General features: G+C 39.8%; 2 protein-coding genes and 1 long non-coding RNA gene across 3 annotated transcripts; 2 read left to right on the top strand and 1 right to left on the bottom strand.

Annotated features, from left to right (window-relative positions):
• Positions 1–1,178: 1,178 nt before the first annotated feature.
• LOC137984607 (uncharacterized) lies at positions 1,179–7,853 on the bottom strand. Its single transcript, XR_011119123.1, has 3 exons — positions 7,779–7,853; positions 2,033–2,166; positions 1,179–1,273 (listed from the first exon to the last, which is right to left on the bottom strand). It is a non-coding gene; the product is annotated as an uncharacterized lncRNA (long non-coding RNA).
• On the top strand, positions 5,822–7,501 carry LOC137984593 (keratin-associated protein 10-5-like). The gene has a single exon (XM_068831765.1). The coding sequence runs from the start codon at positions 5,963–5,965 to the stop codon at positions 6,914–6,916; it is 954 nt and encodes a 317-aa protein (XP_068687866.1). The 5' UTR covers positions 5,822–5,962; the 3' UTR covers positions 6,917–7,501.
• Positions 7,854–13,346: 5,493 nt separating the features above from the next.
• On the top strand, positions 13,347–15,390 carry LOC137984590 (uncharacterized protein DDB_G0272530-like). The gene is made up of 2 exons (XM_068831759.1): positions 13,347–14,324; positions 14,490–15,390. The coding sequence occupies exons 1-2, from the start codon at positions 13,659–13,661 to the stop codon at positions 14,841–14,843; spliced, it is 1,020 nt and encodes a 339-aa protein (XP_068687860.1). The 5' UTR covers positions 13,347–13,658; the 3' UTR covers positions 14,844–15,390.
• Positions 15,391–16,327: the final 937 nt, after the last annotated feature.

Here is a 16,327-nt window from a genome sequence, read left to right as displayed (position 1 = left end):
GAATAGACCCACTCCTCTTCTGACTTGGACGTGAACAAAAGATGCTTGGTTTTTCGCAAGTTTTGAAGCGCTATACAAAGGCAGGATTTGTTCGAAAAAGGAGAAAATGGCCGCAGTGCGTTTCGAACAGGTGTAAAGATTCAATTTAGCGAAAACAATTTTTGGGATTAGGACCACTTTAAAAACATGTTTTTCTTAAGTCGGCTATTAAGGGCATTTCGAATTAGCAGGGATACTTGGTTATTTTCCAGAGTTGTGGCGAATAATCTAACACCACTCTTTTCAGAGAGCAGCGATTGGAATTCTCTGCCATTGCACAATAGAGTGAACCCCAGCCAACAGGGCTTAACTTAACTGACAATCACAAGCATGTAGCCAGTTATCATATACGACCTCGATGACGAGGAAACTTAGCCGAATTTATGAGGTGGTCTGCCACGAGCATCCCACCTAAAAAAAAACTTATCAACAGAGTGAAAATTGGACTGGACGAAGTAATGTGACTTATTATGTTGAAAATCACTGCTACATACGTTGTCAGTGCTTAAAAAAAGAGACGTTATTTTTTAAGACTGCCTGGTGTCGAATTGCGGGCATTCAATTTGCAGCGTGTGCCAGAGTAGACAGGAGGAGCAGTTCGCTACAAGGTGTCCAGTGTGCAATACTACACTCCTTTCCTACATTCCCAACATAGCTCTCAGAAGTGCAGCAAGAACTCAACGTTGCACCTGTAAATTTTGCAAACGACAACTCGTAGCTGAGCATATTGCAACACACAAGCAGGGATGTGGTGAGATTCCTCTGCAGTCCAATCCTTGTTCTGAAAAGATTAAGAGGAAACACATGAAATACCATGCTTGCCCCAATGAAATAGTAAATTGCTTTTGTGGAGCCGGCGTGAGGAGGAAGGAAATGGAGCATCACCTAGCACAGCACTGTCCTTGTCTTCCCGCCCCTTGTCCTTTACGGTGTGGATTTGTTCTTGCTTTGAATTTTTTTAACTGGTTCATTTTTGTCGAACCAGATTAAATTTTTTAATCTGGTTTTACTTTTTATTAATTTTTCTTATTTGACATCTTTTCCTCCCTTCTACTCACCTACCCCTCGCTGATCCTATTCAGTACCTCTACCCTACCCCGGTCTCTTGCATGTCTTCCCCATATTATACGTCATAGGCTGCAAAAATGACCGCTGATTCCTCCATTCTGAGCCGCAATGCTGATGGCCCAATTTGATGTCTGGCATTTAGCAAAAAGTATAACTAAGAAATTATCTGAAAAGGCAAAGAAGAAGGAATGTGGTGATATTTTTCCCTGGATCAAGTCTATATCCAACCATCTCTGGTGGCCTGCAGTCACATGTAATGGGGACAGAGAACTCTTACGGGAGAAGTGGATATCGATTGTCCACCACACTGCCAATACACATCAATGGGATAGTGCTGATCTTTACCATGAATGTGCTCACCCACCCATCCCAGGAGATGGGGCCAGAACCAAAAATGGTTTCGACCTGGCTAACCTGCACACGACGCAATAGAGGAAGTGGTGTTTGTTTGACAAGAACCTACTGAAGGACATTCAGCATTTGACACTAAACTGCCACACTGGATCCTTGGAGGTTTTTCACAGTGTCCTAACCAAATACCTTCCTAAACGTGAGCACTTTTGGTGTAAGGGCATGGTTGCTCGATCACAGCTAGCAGCGCTTAACCATAATGCAAACAACCTTGACTATTCATGAATTATTATGAATTATTAGGGAAAGCAGACAAACACTAGCTTTTATCGCGTTTATACTTACAAGTACGCGTACCTTCCCCACTGCCTTTGAGTGTTTCACCCTGACTACGAGCACGGTACAACGCAATGTATTGGATTAAAGCACGGATTTCGGGCTCTTTCCACTGAGAATCAATATTTTTTTAGGGGAAATTAAAGCGTACATCGATATTAAAATGTAACTAAACTACAGATATTTTACAAGGGGCAAAATATGGAAAGGATTGATTTCATGATCCATGCATACTCACCGGAGATTCCAAATCTGATTGAAACAAGGTTTTCCTCGACGTTGAAGCAACCACTCTGGATTTTGGAGGTTTTTCCGGTGTTTCACCACTTGTTGGTGCATGCCCGCGCTTTGATCTGTTGCTCAGTATCAGATCTATGCCAAATAAAACGAAACTCGAGTCAGAATTACTGTTTGGAGGAAACACGATCAAAGGTTAGCGCTATGTGTACATTGAGTCCACGAAAAATGTCACACTTTGCGCCTTTTTTTGACATCGTAGTCACTGTGCGTCTTGAGTTTAAACTCAAAATATCTCAAAGAAAACTTCGGGGGCAACTGGATGCACCCGTATAAATCAAGAGACAAGTTATCACACTGTAAGCGGGAGTGTAAATTAGGACCAAAAGTTAAAAGGAATTTTGAGAAAAGTCTTCTTGGAAATATCTCATGTAAAAAGATGTGAACAAATTATCACCGTTCGAAGAGTTGTTCAAGGGCAAAAATGGACAATAAAAATCAACTCAATTTAATATTTCTTCACAGTCATGTGGACTAACATTAAACAAAGCCACGGAGCGGATTCGAAAGTAAAACATACATGTTGTAATGATCCATACTCTTTAATGACAGATACCTTCCTATGAATACAAATCCTAGTAGAGACAATTCCTTAACCAAAGATTCCGAAATAACAATACCGCCAAGATACAAGATGTAATTCCGAAATGTTACACTACTTTCTACATTTCTTCTGTCACATGTCAAGCAAAACTAAATCATTCGTGTTACACTAGTTTGCGGTCCGAGCTTACTTCCGATTACAACAATTCAATCAGTCTCGAAAAAAAGGAGAATTACTGCCACCTTCTGCACCTTTAGAATATTTTTCATGGTCACCTCGTATACGCTGAGGAACGAATGTTATTGGTCGACATTTCACACGTGACAGCTGTTCGTGGGGGTATTGGTGCGGCTCACAACAAGCCAAGCCAAGACAGGAATTTTTGAAAATGGCAGAGAGAAAAATGAAAGCTAACTGTCATGTCCAAGTGCAGCTGAGACCAGAGCCAACTATTGACAAGGACAAAAATGCCATAGCCATTCTCATGAACCCTTGTAAGGGATGGTTTCACATTGGTTACATTGCCATTTTCAATTAAAAATGAGGAAACTGTTCATGTAACTGTCCAGCACATAATCGCCAGAGTTTTTTTTTGAAAAATGGGGTAGAACCCTTTAATTTCAATGGTAAGAAAGGAAAAGTGGGAAGCGTATGTTATGACAAGGTGCCACAGTGCTAAGTGTCATTGTATTAAGAGTGGCGTAAGTATGTCTTACGACTAGTTTCTATTTGTATCTGTAACAACAACGTTAATGTTACTTTAAGTTATTAACTATTCATAAGTAGTAAATCTACAAACAAATTTTTGGCATTGTACATGTATATTGAAATGCTTTGCTGAGTCTTACAACAACTTAACTTTTTAACTTTTAGAATGTTCTTATCTAAATAGCTCAGAACTGTATGCTTAAAAAAGCTACCCTGGGTAGTGGGAAAAACACTGACATTGTTTCAGCATTGTTTCAGTGCAAACACTGGTTGAATAACATTATGAACAATTCAGGAAGCAAATCTACCCCGAGATGACCAGTGTTCAGAAACCGGAAACTGTAACAGAAACCGTACCAGAGACAAAGAAACACAAGCTGAAGCAAGGTAAGCTATTTTTTCTTTTAAGCCGTATATTTCCCTTACAAATCTTTAAATTTCTACTCTTGCGTAATATAGCACAGTACAGAATGAGATACTCATATATCGAGCTTGGGCAAATATTAGCTTCCTCATTTGATAGTTGACGGTAAGAATATTGCGGCTTTGACGGTTAACGGTTAAATTTTTGGCCATTTGACAGTTGACGGTTAACCCCATTGAGACCCTCTTAGCAGTTGACAAGGACTCGACTCTGAAGCGTTTCAGGTAACTTTCTCGGTATCTCGGTATTATTGGCGGACCGATAAATGCCAATATTTTTCCTGTAAACCGGATGTATTCGGTTGTGGACGCGGCCGGTCATTGGTTAGTTACGGTTGACATAACTTCGGAAATGACGCAAAGGCTAATATGAAGCCTTCTTCCGCAAGAAAATTAGCATTTGGACAGTTTTATACCCGACACAGCTGTTGGTGATACAAAAATTATAAAGAGCTCGTTTTTCGCTCAAACCTGCCTAATCTGACACTGGTTTAGCCTAGTCGTAATATTTATCTTCCACGACAAACGTCGCATTATTTGTGGTCATCAGTTTTTCCATTATCACTTTTAGTAACAGGAAAGATCAACCCTGCCCTTGTGATTCATATTGCCGCACTTATGGGTTAAAAACGCAAAACGAATTTGCATTTAAGTCCTAATATTCCTGAGAGCACTCGTGCAGTAGTAGTAGTAGGAAGTGCGAAAGCGGTATGGGCTTCATTGGTGAATGTAGGGAAACGTTGACGGAAAATTTCATGGAGTTTAACGCAGCACCATACACCGAACATTATGCAGAAGCACAAACAGTTACAGAGCAGTTTACATTTTTTTTCTCTGAGATTTAATAGACCATTTGAGCCCACGGCTTTGTTTTTTTTTTTTCCCGTATGTATGATATGTAATGGAGCAATTATAGTTATAATTGATTACCATTGTCAAGAAAAAAACGGAGTAGACTTCGTCTAGGAGTTTCTTAAAGTTTTGCTTCCATAACGAATAACAAAATTACAAAATTTTTGTAATTAGATTTAGGGTAATCTTCCCTGATGAGCTCATTTAGCTCTTGGGGCAAACATGATGTAAATGTTTAAAAATGGAAAAAGAATAGCCAGGAGATGTCATAAGTTCTATGGAAAAAGGTTTGCCTCTGACTCTTGATATTTTTCAACGGACGTTTCGTGATATGAAAGCGAAGGTCGTTATCATACGCTATTTAAAGTAACGTAACGCGAATATTGTTTGCTCCTTTGACTTTGCTAAAAAGAGCAAACAATATTCCGTCAACGAATAAAGGAAGACGAGAAGAAACGCAACGAGTGAAAGCCGTTCTGCGAGATGACAGCTATTCCTTGTCCTTTATTCAAAACTGAGAGAGGGCGTTAACCAAACAACCCGCCGATAACAACTTCCATGGATAGGTCGCATTTTGAAACAACAAAAAGTCAAAGTAGCTTACAAACTACAACTCACTATCATCAGCCTTTTCCCGCGCCCCAAAGAGCTAGACAATTCTGACCGCTAGAAATCAGGCCTTAGTGTACCGTGGCAAAATCAATTGCACACAGTGTAATTTTGTGTACTATGGCCAAACAAAAAGATCATTAAAGACCCGAATTGCAGAGCACAAAAAGGCAGTGGCAGGTTTTGACCAAAACTCCAAAGTTGCAAGCCATGTCCACCATTTCAGCCACATCATGAACTTTGAAAATGGTTTCGAAGCTAATTACCACGAGCGACTTTTTCTCGAAGCCTGCCACTCTACTTTGGACCCGAACGCTGGGAACGATCATATCGTACTTCCAGAAGCCTACAAAGTCATCGCGCGAGCATGAATTGCATGGTCATGATTCGCGCTACGTTACTTTAAATAGTGTACGATAACGAACTTCGCTTTCATATCACTGATGAAGACTTAAGAATTTGACGAAACGTCTGTTGAAAAATATCAAGAGTCAGAGGTAAACCTTTTTCCATAGAACCTATGATGTAAATATGTTTAAATAAAAAAAATTAGTAATGCCACGGCCAGTCAGACAATTTACATTTGCTAATTGCAGTCTTAATGTTTGAGACAGGTCGGAAAGTTGTTTCGGTTTGATTGGCTAACGAAAGCCTCAAATCTATTAGTAAAAAATCTGCTTGTGACTGCAGGCGGGTAATTAACTAGATTCGGTCGCATTTAACATCATTTAGGAAATGACTCAGCAAGTAACGTCAAAGGCTTATATTCGTATTGAAGTTCCGAATTCACAGATAAGAATTGGAACCGCGTTATACCAAAGGCAGGTTTTGTTGATAGCAAACATGGCTACATCTGATTTTATCGCGTGTTTGTCCCGCAAGATAACTGTCGCGTTATTTGCAATCATCGCATTTTCTTTTGTCAAGTTCAGTTACGGTCAGTTTTGTCTTTCGGATGAAGAGTGCGAATCTTTTGCAAGTTGCTGCAGAAAAAGATGCATTTATGCGTCGAATTGTCTTTACCAGTCTTGTTCAAAGAACTCTGATTGTTCAGCTAATCAAGCATGCTGTGATTCATTCTGTGTTAAAGGAAGCAGTTGCCTCGGCCAATTCTGTTCGACAAACCTCGACTGTTCCGAAGATCAAACGTGCTGTAATGATAAATGCGTTCAAGGAAACACTTGCGTTGGTCAAAAATGCATCATAAATTACGACTGTTCCGTCGGTCAGACTTGCTGTACTGGGAAATGCAAAGATGGACTGGGTTGCATCGGTGAACCCTGCTTAGAAGAATACGGTGACTGCCAAGACTTAGAACATTGCTGCAAGGGAACATGTTCAAAGGAAGACTGTGCGACATCGATCGTATTTTGGCCCTACATTATTGTCGCAGTGGCCGCGTTGGTCATTGCTTTAATTATCACCGCCATCATGTTCTTTCGGCAACGGCAAAGACAACTCTTACTGATGGGAGCATCCGTCCCTGCAAATATCCTGGCAAACAGCACCATACCCTCTGCTACAATCTCCGTGACACAATGCAACCCGCTCTACCAGCCACAGGGACCACCGTCCTATCAGCCAACTGAACAACCACCTGCTTACCCAGCAACACCCACAAACCAAGGATTTGGCGGGATGAATACTGCTCCTCAGACGGATCCCTTTGCTTCTGCCGCTGAACGTTAAACTACAGGGTTGGGGTAATTTGATCGAACTATGTGACTCGGCATCAGAAATCTTGATCGAAGATACGAGTAAGAAAACATCTCTCACAGCAGTTTGCAATGAAATTAACCACCGATTTTATTCTTAAAGTTGTTAGCTTAAATTAAAACCAGTGCTACGCTAATTTGCCTTTCATGAATTGGAAAAGACGAGTAAGCAGTTACTTTTTGTATAGCACAGAACAGTTCACCGTTTACATAAAAATGACCGACCACATATTTGATCATCAACCTCGTGACACAATATGGGATATAAATACAAGTTCACACTTGTTAATATCAGCACGTGGAATGTGAAACCGCGTGTGGTGATAACTGACAGACGATTTTCAAAGTACTCACGGCCGCAATTTTCATGAAATCAGGTAATTTTCTTTTTCCTTTGTTGAACTTTTTGGTATTATGTTATTTAGTACAGAACCAACCTTAGTCACTTTCCTTTAGAGAAAACTTGTACCTACAAGACTTTTTGATCAGCAAGTCACAAAAAACATATATCACTAGGGAGCTTAGTAAAGTGTAGAATTAAAAAACAAAAATTAAAGTATACGAGTGACGTTATTAGATATCCCGCGAACGCGCGCGCTGAAGCAGAACGGCACGAAGTTCATCGCAATCGATCAATCAAAAAAACGTTGTGACAAAGCAGTGACGCACACAGCAGTGATGTGGGTCAAGAGGCAAAAATAAATTAACAACCCAAGTAATGCCAATGTGACTTCTGCGGGAACCCAAATCAATACCTTTCGTTCTCTGATAGCGGAAGGGTTATTGCTAACAAAATAAAAGAATCTCCTGCTTATACTGTACTCATAAAACCTCACATTATTTGCCTCGCTTGTTGTTTCGTTTGCCATCGCCGTCAGTGGCATCTAAGGTTTTGATGCGACAACTACTCACACTGTTTACTGTGAATGTGACTTTGGTTTTGGGTCAGTGCCGTCAGGACAATAATCTCTTTGTGTACTCCACTTTTGATTGAACACAAGCCGGGCCTATCGTGATTGGTTAATTTGAGTTAACAATAATTGAAACGACCGGTCCTTAGTAGTGACAGACCTGCAGCTTTCCAAACCTATCCTCACAGGGTATCACTATAATGAAAACAAGAATTTTCTTTGGTTCAGAGAGTTTCGGGGCGAAAACGCATTCAGGGGTGGATATCTCAAAAGTCCTAATAATGTTTCTGGCGTGAAAAGGCAATTGATGCATAAAACGTGATCCGCATACTATGAAAGCTGCAGTTTGAACATTCAAGATAGAATGGGCAAACTCAGTTCTTTCAAGATTTCATTTCTAGAAACGTCCTCCACGGCGGCCATGTTGGAGGACCAAAACAATTAAAGAAATTTGCATAAAAACAACATTTATTCCCCAAAGGAATATCATTCTTTTGTTTCGGTCCTTCAATATGGCCGGCGTGCACATACTCTATACATACTCTGGCAATATACACCCTTTTAATAAGTGTAATATATGCCGTTTTCCGCTAATGACGTCGAACTCGTGCTTTCAAATTTCATTCAGAAATGTACAAAGGCTTAAAACAAGAAAAGAAATGGGAAAAGTTTTAGACCTTTGTACATTTCTGAATAAAATTTGAAAGCATGAGTTCGACGTCATTAGCGGAAAACGGCATATATTACACTTATTAAAAGGGTGTATAGCAAAGCATTGTTGTTCGAGATTTTCTCAATATCCCTGCTATATTTGCGGAAACGTACAAAGAGATTCTTCCGGTACTTAGCTGAATTCGAGCAAATGTCTCAAAGTAAGACTTTGTTGAAAATAAGAAAAAATCCAGAATTTCTCTTATTTTAAGATTTGCTTTTCTTGATATCAGATCGGTTTTGTTCCGAGAATACAAGGCGCAAACTATGTAAAGGATTGATTTCATGATCCATGCATACTCACCAGAGATTCCAACTCTGATTGAAACAAGGTTTTCCTCGACGTTGAAGCAACCACTCTGGATTTTGGAGGTTTTCCGGTGTTTCACCACTTGTTGGTGCATGCCCGCGCTTTGATCTGTTGCTCAGTATCAGATCTATGCCAAATAAAACGAAAATCGAGTCAGAATTACTGTTTGGAGGAAACACGATCAAAGATTGAGTCCACGAAAAATGTCACACTTTGCGCCTTTTTTTGACATCGTAGTCACTGTGCGTCTTGAGTTTAAACTCAAAATATCTCAAAGAAAACTTCGGGGGCAACTGGATGCACCCGTATAAATCAAGAGACAAGTTATCACACTGTAAGCGGGAGTGTAAATTAGGACCAAAAGTTAAAAGGAATTTTGAGAAAAGTCTTCTTGGAAATATCTCATGTAAAAAGATGTGAAGAAATTATCACCGTTCGAAGAGTTGTTCAAGGGCAAAAATGGACAATAAAAATCAACTCAATTTAATACTTTTTCACAGTCATGTGGACTAACATTAAACAAAGCCACGGAGCGGATTCGAAAGTAAAACATACATGTTGTATTGATCCATACTCTTTAACGACAGATACCTTCCTATGAATACAAATCCTAGTAGAGACAATTCCTTAACCAAAGATTCAATATAATAACAATACCGCCAAGATACAAGATGTAATTCCGAAATGTTACACTACTCTCTACATTTCTTCTGTCACATGTCAAGCAAAACTAAATCATTCGTGTTACACTAGTTTGTGGTCCGAGCTTACTTCCGATTACAACAATTCAATCAGTCTCGAAAAAAGGAGAATTACTGCCACCTTCTGCACCTTTAGAATATTTTTCACGATGACCTCGTATACGCTGAGGAACGAATGTTATTGGTCGACATTTCACACGTGACAGCTGTCCGTGGGGGTATTGGTGCGGCTCACAACAAGCCAAGCCAAGACAGGAATTTTTGAAAATGGCAGAGAGAAAAATGAAAGCTAACTGTCATGTCCAAGTGCAGCTGAGACCAGAGCCAACTAATGAAAAGGACAAAAATGCCATAGCCATTCTCATGAACCCTTGTAAGGGATGGTTTCACGTTGGTTACATTGCCATTTTCAATTGAAAATGAGGAAACTGTTCATGTAACTGTCCAGCACATAATCGCCAGAGTTTGTTTTTTTTTTTTTGAAAAATGGGGTAGAACCCTTTAATTTCAATAGTAAGTGCAGACACGAGAAATCGATTTTTTTCTTTTCTATCATATTTTTCTACAAGTTTTACTATATTTACACTGATGTTATCGGCTCCATTTAATTTGCTGTCATTTGTCATCGCCTAATTGTTGTATCGTGTATTTCGTCACGTTCGTGAGATATTTGTAAATTTGCCTAAATTCCGCATGCAGTAATTAGTCAGTATTTGCTTCGTTATCGCGTCTATTCAATGTACTTAAGTTCTGTTGCCTAATCATATGTAATTGCCTTTGTTCATTTCGTCGATTCATTAGGTATTCGTCTTTCGTATAAAAGTATTGTATTTCCTTTTGTAAGTCAGTTGTTGTACCCGGAGTTGCCGTACAGATCTTGTAAGTACAGTTAATTTTTCAGTCGTGGTTTTTGGCGTTATGAAGTTTAGTTTTTTGGTATCTTGCTTGTAAGTTTGTATTTCTACATTTTCTTTTTTATGGTGAATCGTTAAGTTAAAGTACGAATTTTCAAACTGTACAGGAGTTTAATTACAGTAAGAAATGAAGAGTGAGAAGCGTATGTTATGACAAGGTGCCACAGTGCTAAGTGTCATTGTATTAAGAATGGCGTATTTATGTCTTACGACTAGTTTCTATTTGTATCTGTAACAACAATGTTGATGTTACTTTAAGTTATTAACTATTCATAAGTAGTAAATCTACGAACAAATTTTTGGCATTGTACATGTATATTGAAATGCTTTGCTGAGTCTTACAACAACTTAACTTTTTAACTTTTAGAATGTTCTTATCTAAATAGCTCAGAACTGTATGCTTAAAAAAGCTACCCTGGGTAATGGGAAAAACACCGACATTGTTTCAGAATTCTTTCAGTGCAAACACTGGTTAAATAACATTATGAACAATTCAGGAAGCAAATCTTCCCCGAGATGACCAGTGTTCAGAAACCGGAAACTGTAACAGAAACCGTACCAGAGACAAAGAAACACAACCTGAAGCAAAGTAAGCTATTTTTTTCTTTTAAACCGTGTATATATTTTAAAATTTTGAGAAAAGCCGTTTTTCCCTTACAAATCTTTAAATTTCTACTCTTGCGTAACATAGCACAGTACAGAATGAGATACTCATATATCGAGCTTGGGCTAATATTAGCTTCCTCATTTGATAGTTGACGGTAAGAATATTGCGGCTTTGACGGTTAACGGTTAAATTTTTGGCCATTTGACAGTTGACGGTTAACCCCATTGAGACCCTCTTAGCAGTTGACAAGGACTCGACTCTGAAGCGTTTCAGGTAACTGTCTCGGTATCTCGGTATTATTGGCGGACCGATAAATGCCAATATTTTTCCTGTAACCCGGATGTATTCGGTTGTGGACGCGGCCGGTCATTGGTCAGTTACGGTTGACATAACTTCGGAAATGACGCAAAGGCTAATATGAAGCCTTCTTCCGCAAGAAAATTAGCATTTGTACAGTTTTATACCCGACACAGCTGTTGGTGATACAAAAATTATAAAGAGCTCGTTTTTCGCTCAAACCTGCCTCATCTGACACTGGTTTAGCCTAGTCGTAATATTTATCTTCCACGACAAACGTCGCATTATTTGTGGTCATCAGTTTTTCCATTATCACTTTAGTAACAGGAAAGATCAACCCTGCCCTCGTGATTCATATTGCCGCACTTATGGGTTGAAACGCAAAACGAATTCGCATTTAAGTCCTAATATTCCTGAGAACACTCGTGCAGTAGTAGTAGTAGGAAGTGCGAAAGCGGTATGGGCTTCATTAGTGAATGTAGGGAAACGTTGGAAAATTTCATGACGTTTAACGCAGCACCATACACCGAACATTATGCAGAAGCACAAACAGTTACAGAGCAGTTTACATTTTTTTTCTCTGAGATTTAATAGACCATTTGAGCCCACGGCTTTGGTTTTTTTTCCCGAATGTATGATATGCAATAGAGCAATTATAATTATAATTGATTACCATTGTCAAGAAAAAAACGGAGTAGACTTCGTCTAGGAGTTTCTTAAAGTTTTGCTTCCATAACGAATAACAAAATTACAAAATTTTTGTAATTAGATTTAGGGTAATCCCCCCTGATGAGCTCATTTAGCTCTTGGGGAAAACATGATGTAAATATTTAAAAATGGAACAAGGATAGCCAGGAGATGTCATAAGTTCTATGGAAAAAGGTTTGCCTCTGCGGACTCTTGATATTTTTCAACAGACGTTTCAGCTAATTCTTAAGCCTTCATCAGTGATATGAAAGCGAAAGTCGTTATCATACGCTATTTAAAGTAACGTAACGCGAATATTGTTTGCTCTTTTGACTTTGCTAAAAAGAGCAAACAATATTCCGTCAACGAATAAAGGAAGACGAGAAGAAACGCAATGAGTCAAAGCCGTTCTGCGAGATGACAACTATCCCATGTCCTTTATTCAAAACTGCGAGAGGGCGTTAACCAAACAACCCGCCGATAACAACTTCCATGGATAGGGTCGCATTTTGAAACAAAAAAAGTCAAAGAAGCTTACAAACTACAACTCACTATCATCAGCCTTTTCCCGCGCCCCAAAGAGCTAGACAATCAGGCCTTAGTGTACAAAATCAATTGCACACAGTGTAATTTTGTGTACTATGGCCAAACAGAAAGATCATTAAAGACCCGAATTGCAGAGCACAAAAAAGCAGTGGCAGGTTTTCACCAAGCCATGTCCAACATTTCAGCCACATCATGAACTTTTAAAATGTCAAGATCGTTGGTTTCGAAGCTAATAGCCCATTTCCGAGTTGCTGCATGCCTCAGTTTCAAAGCGAGTCCTGTTGCAAAACCATTCAAATGGAAATGAGTTGCGTCTGCTTATGCAAATCAAACTCATTTCCCTTACAATAGTTGAGCACCAAGACTCACTTCGAAACCTAGACAAACAACAACTCGGAAATGGCCCATTACCACGAGCTACTTTTCCTCGAAGCCTGGCACTCTACTTTGGACCCGAACGCTGGGAACGCTCATATCGTACTTCCAGAAGCCTACAAAGACATCGCGCGAGCATGAATTGCATGGTCATGGTCACGAGCGCAAGCTTCGCGCTTAGTTACTTTAAATAGCGTATGATAACGAACTTCGCTTTCATATCACTGATTAAGGCTTAAGAATTAGCCGAAACGTCTGTTGAAAAATATCAAGAGTCGGAGGCAAACCTTTTTCCATAGAACCTATGATGTAAATATGTTTAAATAAAAAAATTAATAATGCCACGGCCAGTCAGATAATCTACATTTGGTAATTGCGCTCTTAATGTTTCAGACAGGTCGGAAAGTTGTTTCGGTTTGATTGGCTAAGGAAAGCCTGAAATCTATAAGTAAAAAATCTACTTGTGACTGCAGGCGGGTGATTGGCTAGATTCGGTCGCATTTAACATCATTTAGGAAATGACTCAGCAAGTAACGTTAAAGGCTTGTATCCGCATTGAAGTTCCGTATTCACAGATAAGAATTTGGACCGCGTTATACCAAAGGCAGGTTTTGCTGATAGCAAACAGTACAACAGAACTGTTGTTTAGCTCAAGGAATGGCTGCATCTGATTCAATCCCGTGTTTGTCCCGCAAGATAACCGTCGCGTTATTTGCAATCATCGCATTTTCTTTTGTGAAGTTCAGTTATGGTCGGTTTTGTCTTTCTGATGAAGAGTGCGGATCTTTTGAAAGTTGCTGCAGAAAAAGATGCACTTTTGCGTCGAATTGTCTTTACCAGTTTTGTTCCGATAACTCTGATTGTTCAGCTAATCAAGCATGCTGTGGTTCATTCTGTGTTAAAGGAAGCAGTTGCCTCGACCGAAGCTGTTCGACCAACCTCGACTGTTCCGAAGATCAAACGTGCTGTAATTATAAATGCGTTCAAGGAAACAGTTGCGTTGGTCAAAAATGCATCACAAACTACGCCTGTTCCGTCAATCAGACTTGCTGTACTAGGAAATGCAAAGATGGACTGGGTTGCATCGGTGAACCTTGCTCAGGATACGGTGATTGCCAAAGCTTTGAACATTGCTGCAAGGGAACATGTTCAAAGGAACACTGTCTGGGTCAAAGATGTTCGACCAACTTCGCCTGTTCCGTCAATCAGACTTGCTGTACTAGGAAATGCAAAGATGGACTGGGTTGCATCGGTGAACCTTGCTCAGGATACGGTGATTGCCAAAGCTTTGAACATTGCTGCAAGGGAACATGTTCAAAGGAACACTGTCTGGGTCAAAGCTGTTCGTCCAACTTCGCCTGTTCCGAAGATCAAACGTGCTGTAATTATAAATGCGTTCAAGGAAACAGTTGCGTTGGTCAAAAATGCATCACAAACTACGGCTGTTCCAGCTCTGAATATTGCTGCAAGGGAACTTGTTCAAAGGAAGACTGTGTGACATCGATTGATTGGCGGTTCATTATTGTCGCAGTGGCCGCGTTGGTCATTGCTTTAATTATCATCGCCATCATGTTCTTTCGTCGACGGCAAAGACAACTCTTACTCATGGGAGCATCCGTCCCTGCAAATATCCTGACAAACAGCACCATACCCTCTGCTTCAATCTCAGTGACACAATGCAACCCGCTCTACCAGCCACAGGGACCACCGTCCTATCAGCCAACTGAACAACCACCTGCTTACCCAGCAACACAAAACCAAGGATTTGGCGGCATGAATACTGCTCCTCAGACGGATACCTTTGCTTCTGCCGCTGAACGTAAAACTACAGGGTTGGGGTAATTTGATCGAACTGTGTGACTCGGCATCAGATATCTTGATCGAAAATACGAGTAAGAAAACATCTCTCACAGCAGTTTGCAATGAAATTAACCACCGTTTTTATTCTTAAAGTTGTTAGCTTAAATTAAAACCAATCCTACGCTAATTTGCCTTTCATGAATGGGAAAAGACGAGTAAGCAGTTACTTTTTGTATGGCACAGAGCAGTTTACCATTTACATAAAAATGGCCGACCACATATTGATCATCAACTTCATGACACAATATGGGATATAAATACAAGTTCACACTTGTTAATATAAGCACGTGGAATCTGAAATGCGTGTGGTGATAACTGACAGTCGATTTTCAAAGTACTCACGGACCGCAGTTTTCATGAAATGAGGTAATTTTCTTTTTTTTGGTATTATGTTATTTAGTACAGAACCAACCTTAGTCACTTTCCTTTAGAGAAAATTTGTACCTACACGACTTTTTGATCAACAAGTCACAAAAAACATATATCATAAGGGAGCTTAGTAAAGTGTAGAATTAAAAAAAAAAATTAAGTATCCGAGTGACTTTATTAGATATCCCGCGAACGCGCGCGCTGAAGCAGAACGGCACGAAGTTCATCGCAATCGATCAATCAAAAATACGTTGTGACAAAGCAGTGACGCACACAACAGAGATGTGGGTCAAGAGGCAAAAATAAATTAACAACCCAAGTAATGCCAATGTGACTTCTGCGGGAACCCAAATCAATACCTTTCGTTCTCTGATAGCGGAAGGGTCATTGCTAACAAAATAAAAGAATTTCCTGCTTATACTGTACTCATAAAACGTCACATTATTTGCCTCGCTTGTTGTTTCGTTTGCCATCGCCGTCAGGGGCATCTAAGGTTTTGATGCGACAACCACTCACACTGTTTACTGTGAATGTGACTTTGTTTTTGGGTCAGTGCCGTCAGGACAATAATCTCTTTGTGTACTCCACTCTTGATTGAACATAAGCCGGGCCGATCGTGATTGGTTAGTTTGAGTTAACAATAATTGAAACGACCGGTCCTTTGTGGTGACAGACCTGCAGCTTTCCAAACCTATCCTCACAGGGTATCACTATAATGAAAACAAGAATTTTCTTTGGTTCAGAGAGTTTCGGGGCCAAAACGCATACAGGGGTGGATATCTCAAAAGTCCTAATAACGTTTCTGGCGTGAAAAGGCAATTGATGCATAAAACGTGATCCGCATACTCTGAAAGCTGCAGTTTGAACATTCAAGATAGAATGGGCAAAGTTCTTTTAAGATTTCATTTCTAGAAACGTCCTCCACGGCGGCCATGTTGGAGGACCAAAACAATTAAAGAAATTTGCATAAAAATAACATTTATTTCCCAAAGGAATATCATTCTTTTGTTTCGGTCCTCCAATATGGCCGCCGTGCACATACTCTATACATACTCTGGCAATATACACCCTTTTAATAAGTCTAATATATGCCATTT

This window comes from Montipora foliosa, chromosome 14 (assembly GCF_036669935.1).
Source record: "Montipora foliosa isolate CH-2021 chromosome 14, ASM3666993v2, whole genome shotgun sequence".
In the NCBI taxonomy this organism is placed as follows: Eukaryota; Metazoa; Cnidaria; class Anthozoa; order Scleractinia; family Acroporidae; genus Montipora; species Montipora foliosa.
Note: the sequence above shows the minus strand (reverse complement) of the source record. Positions and strands in the feature narration are given on the sequence as shown.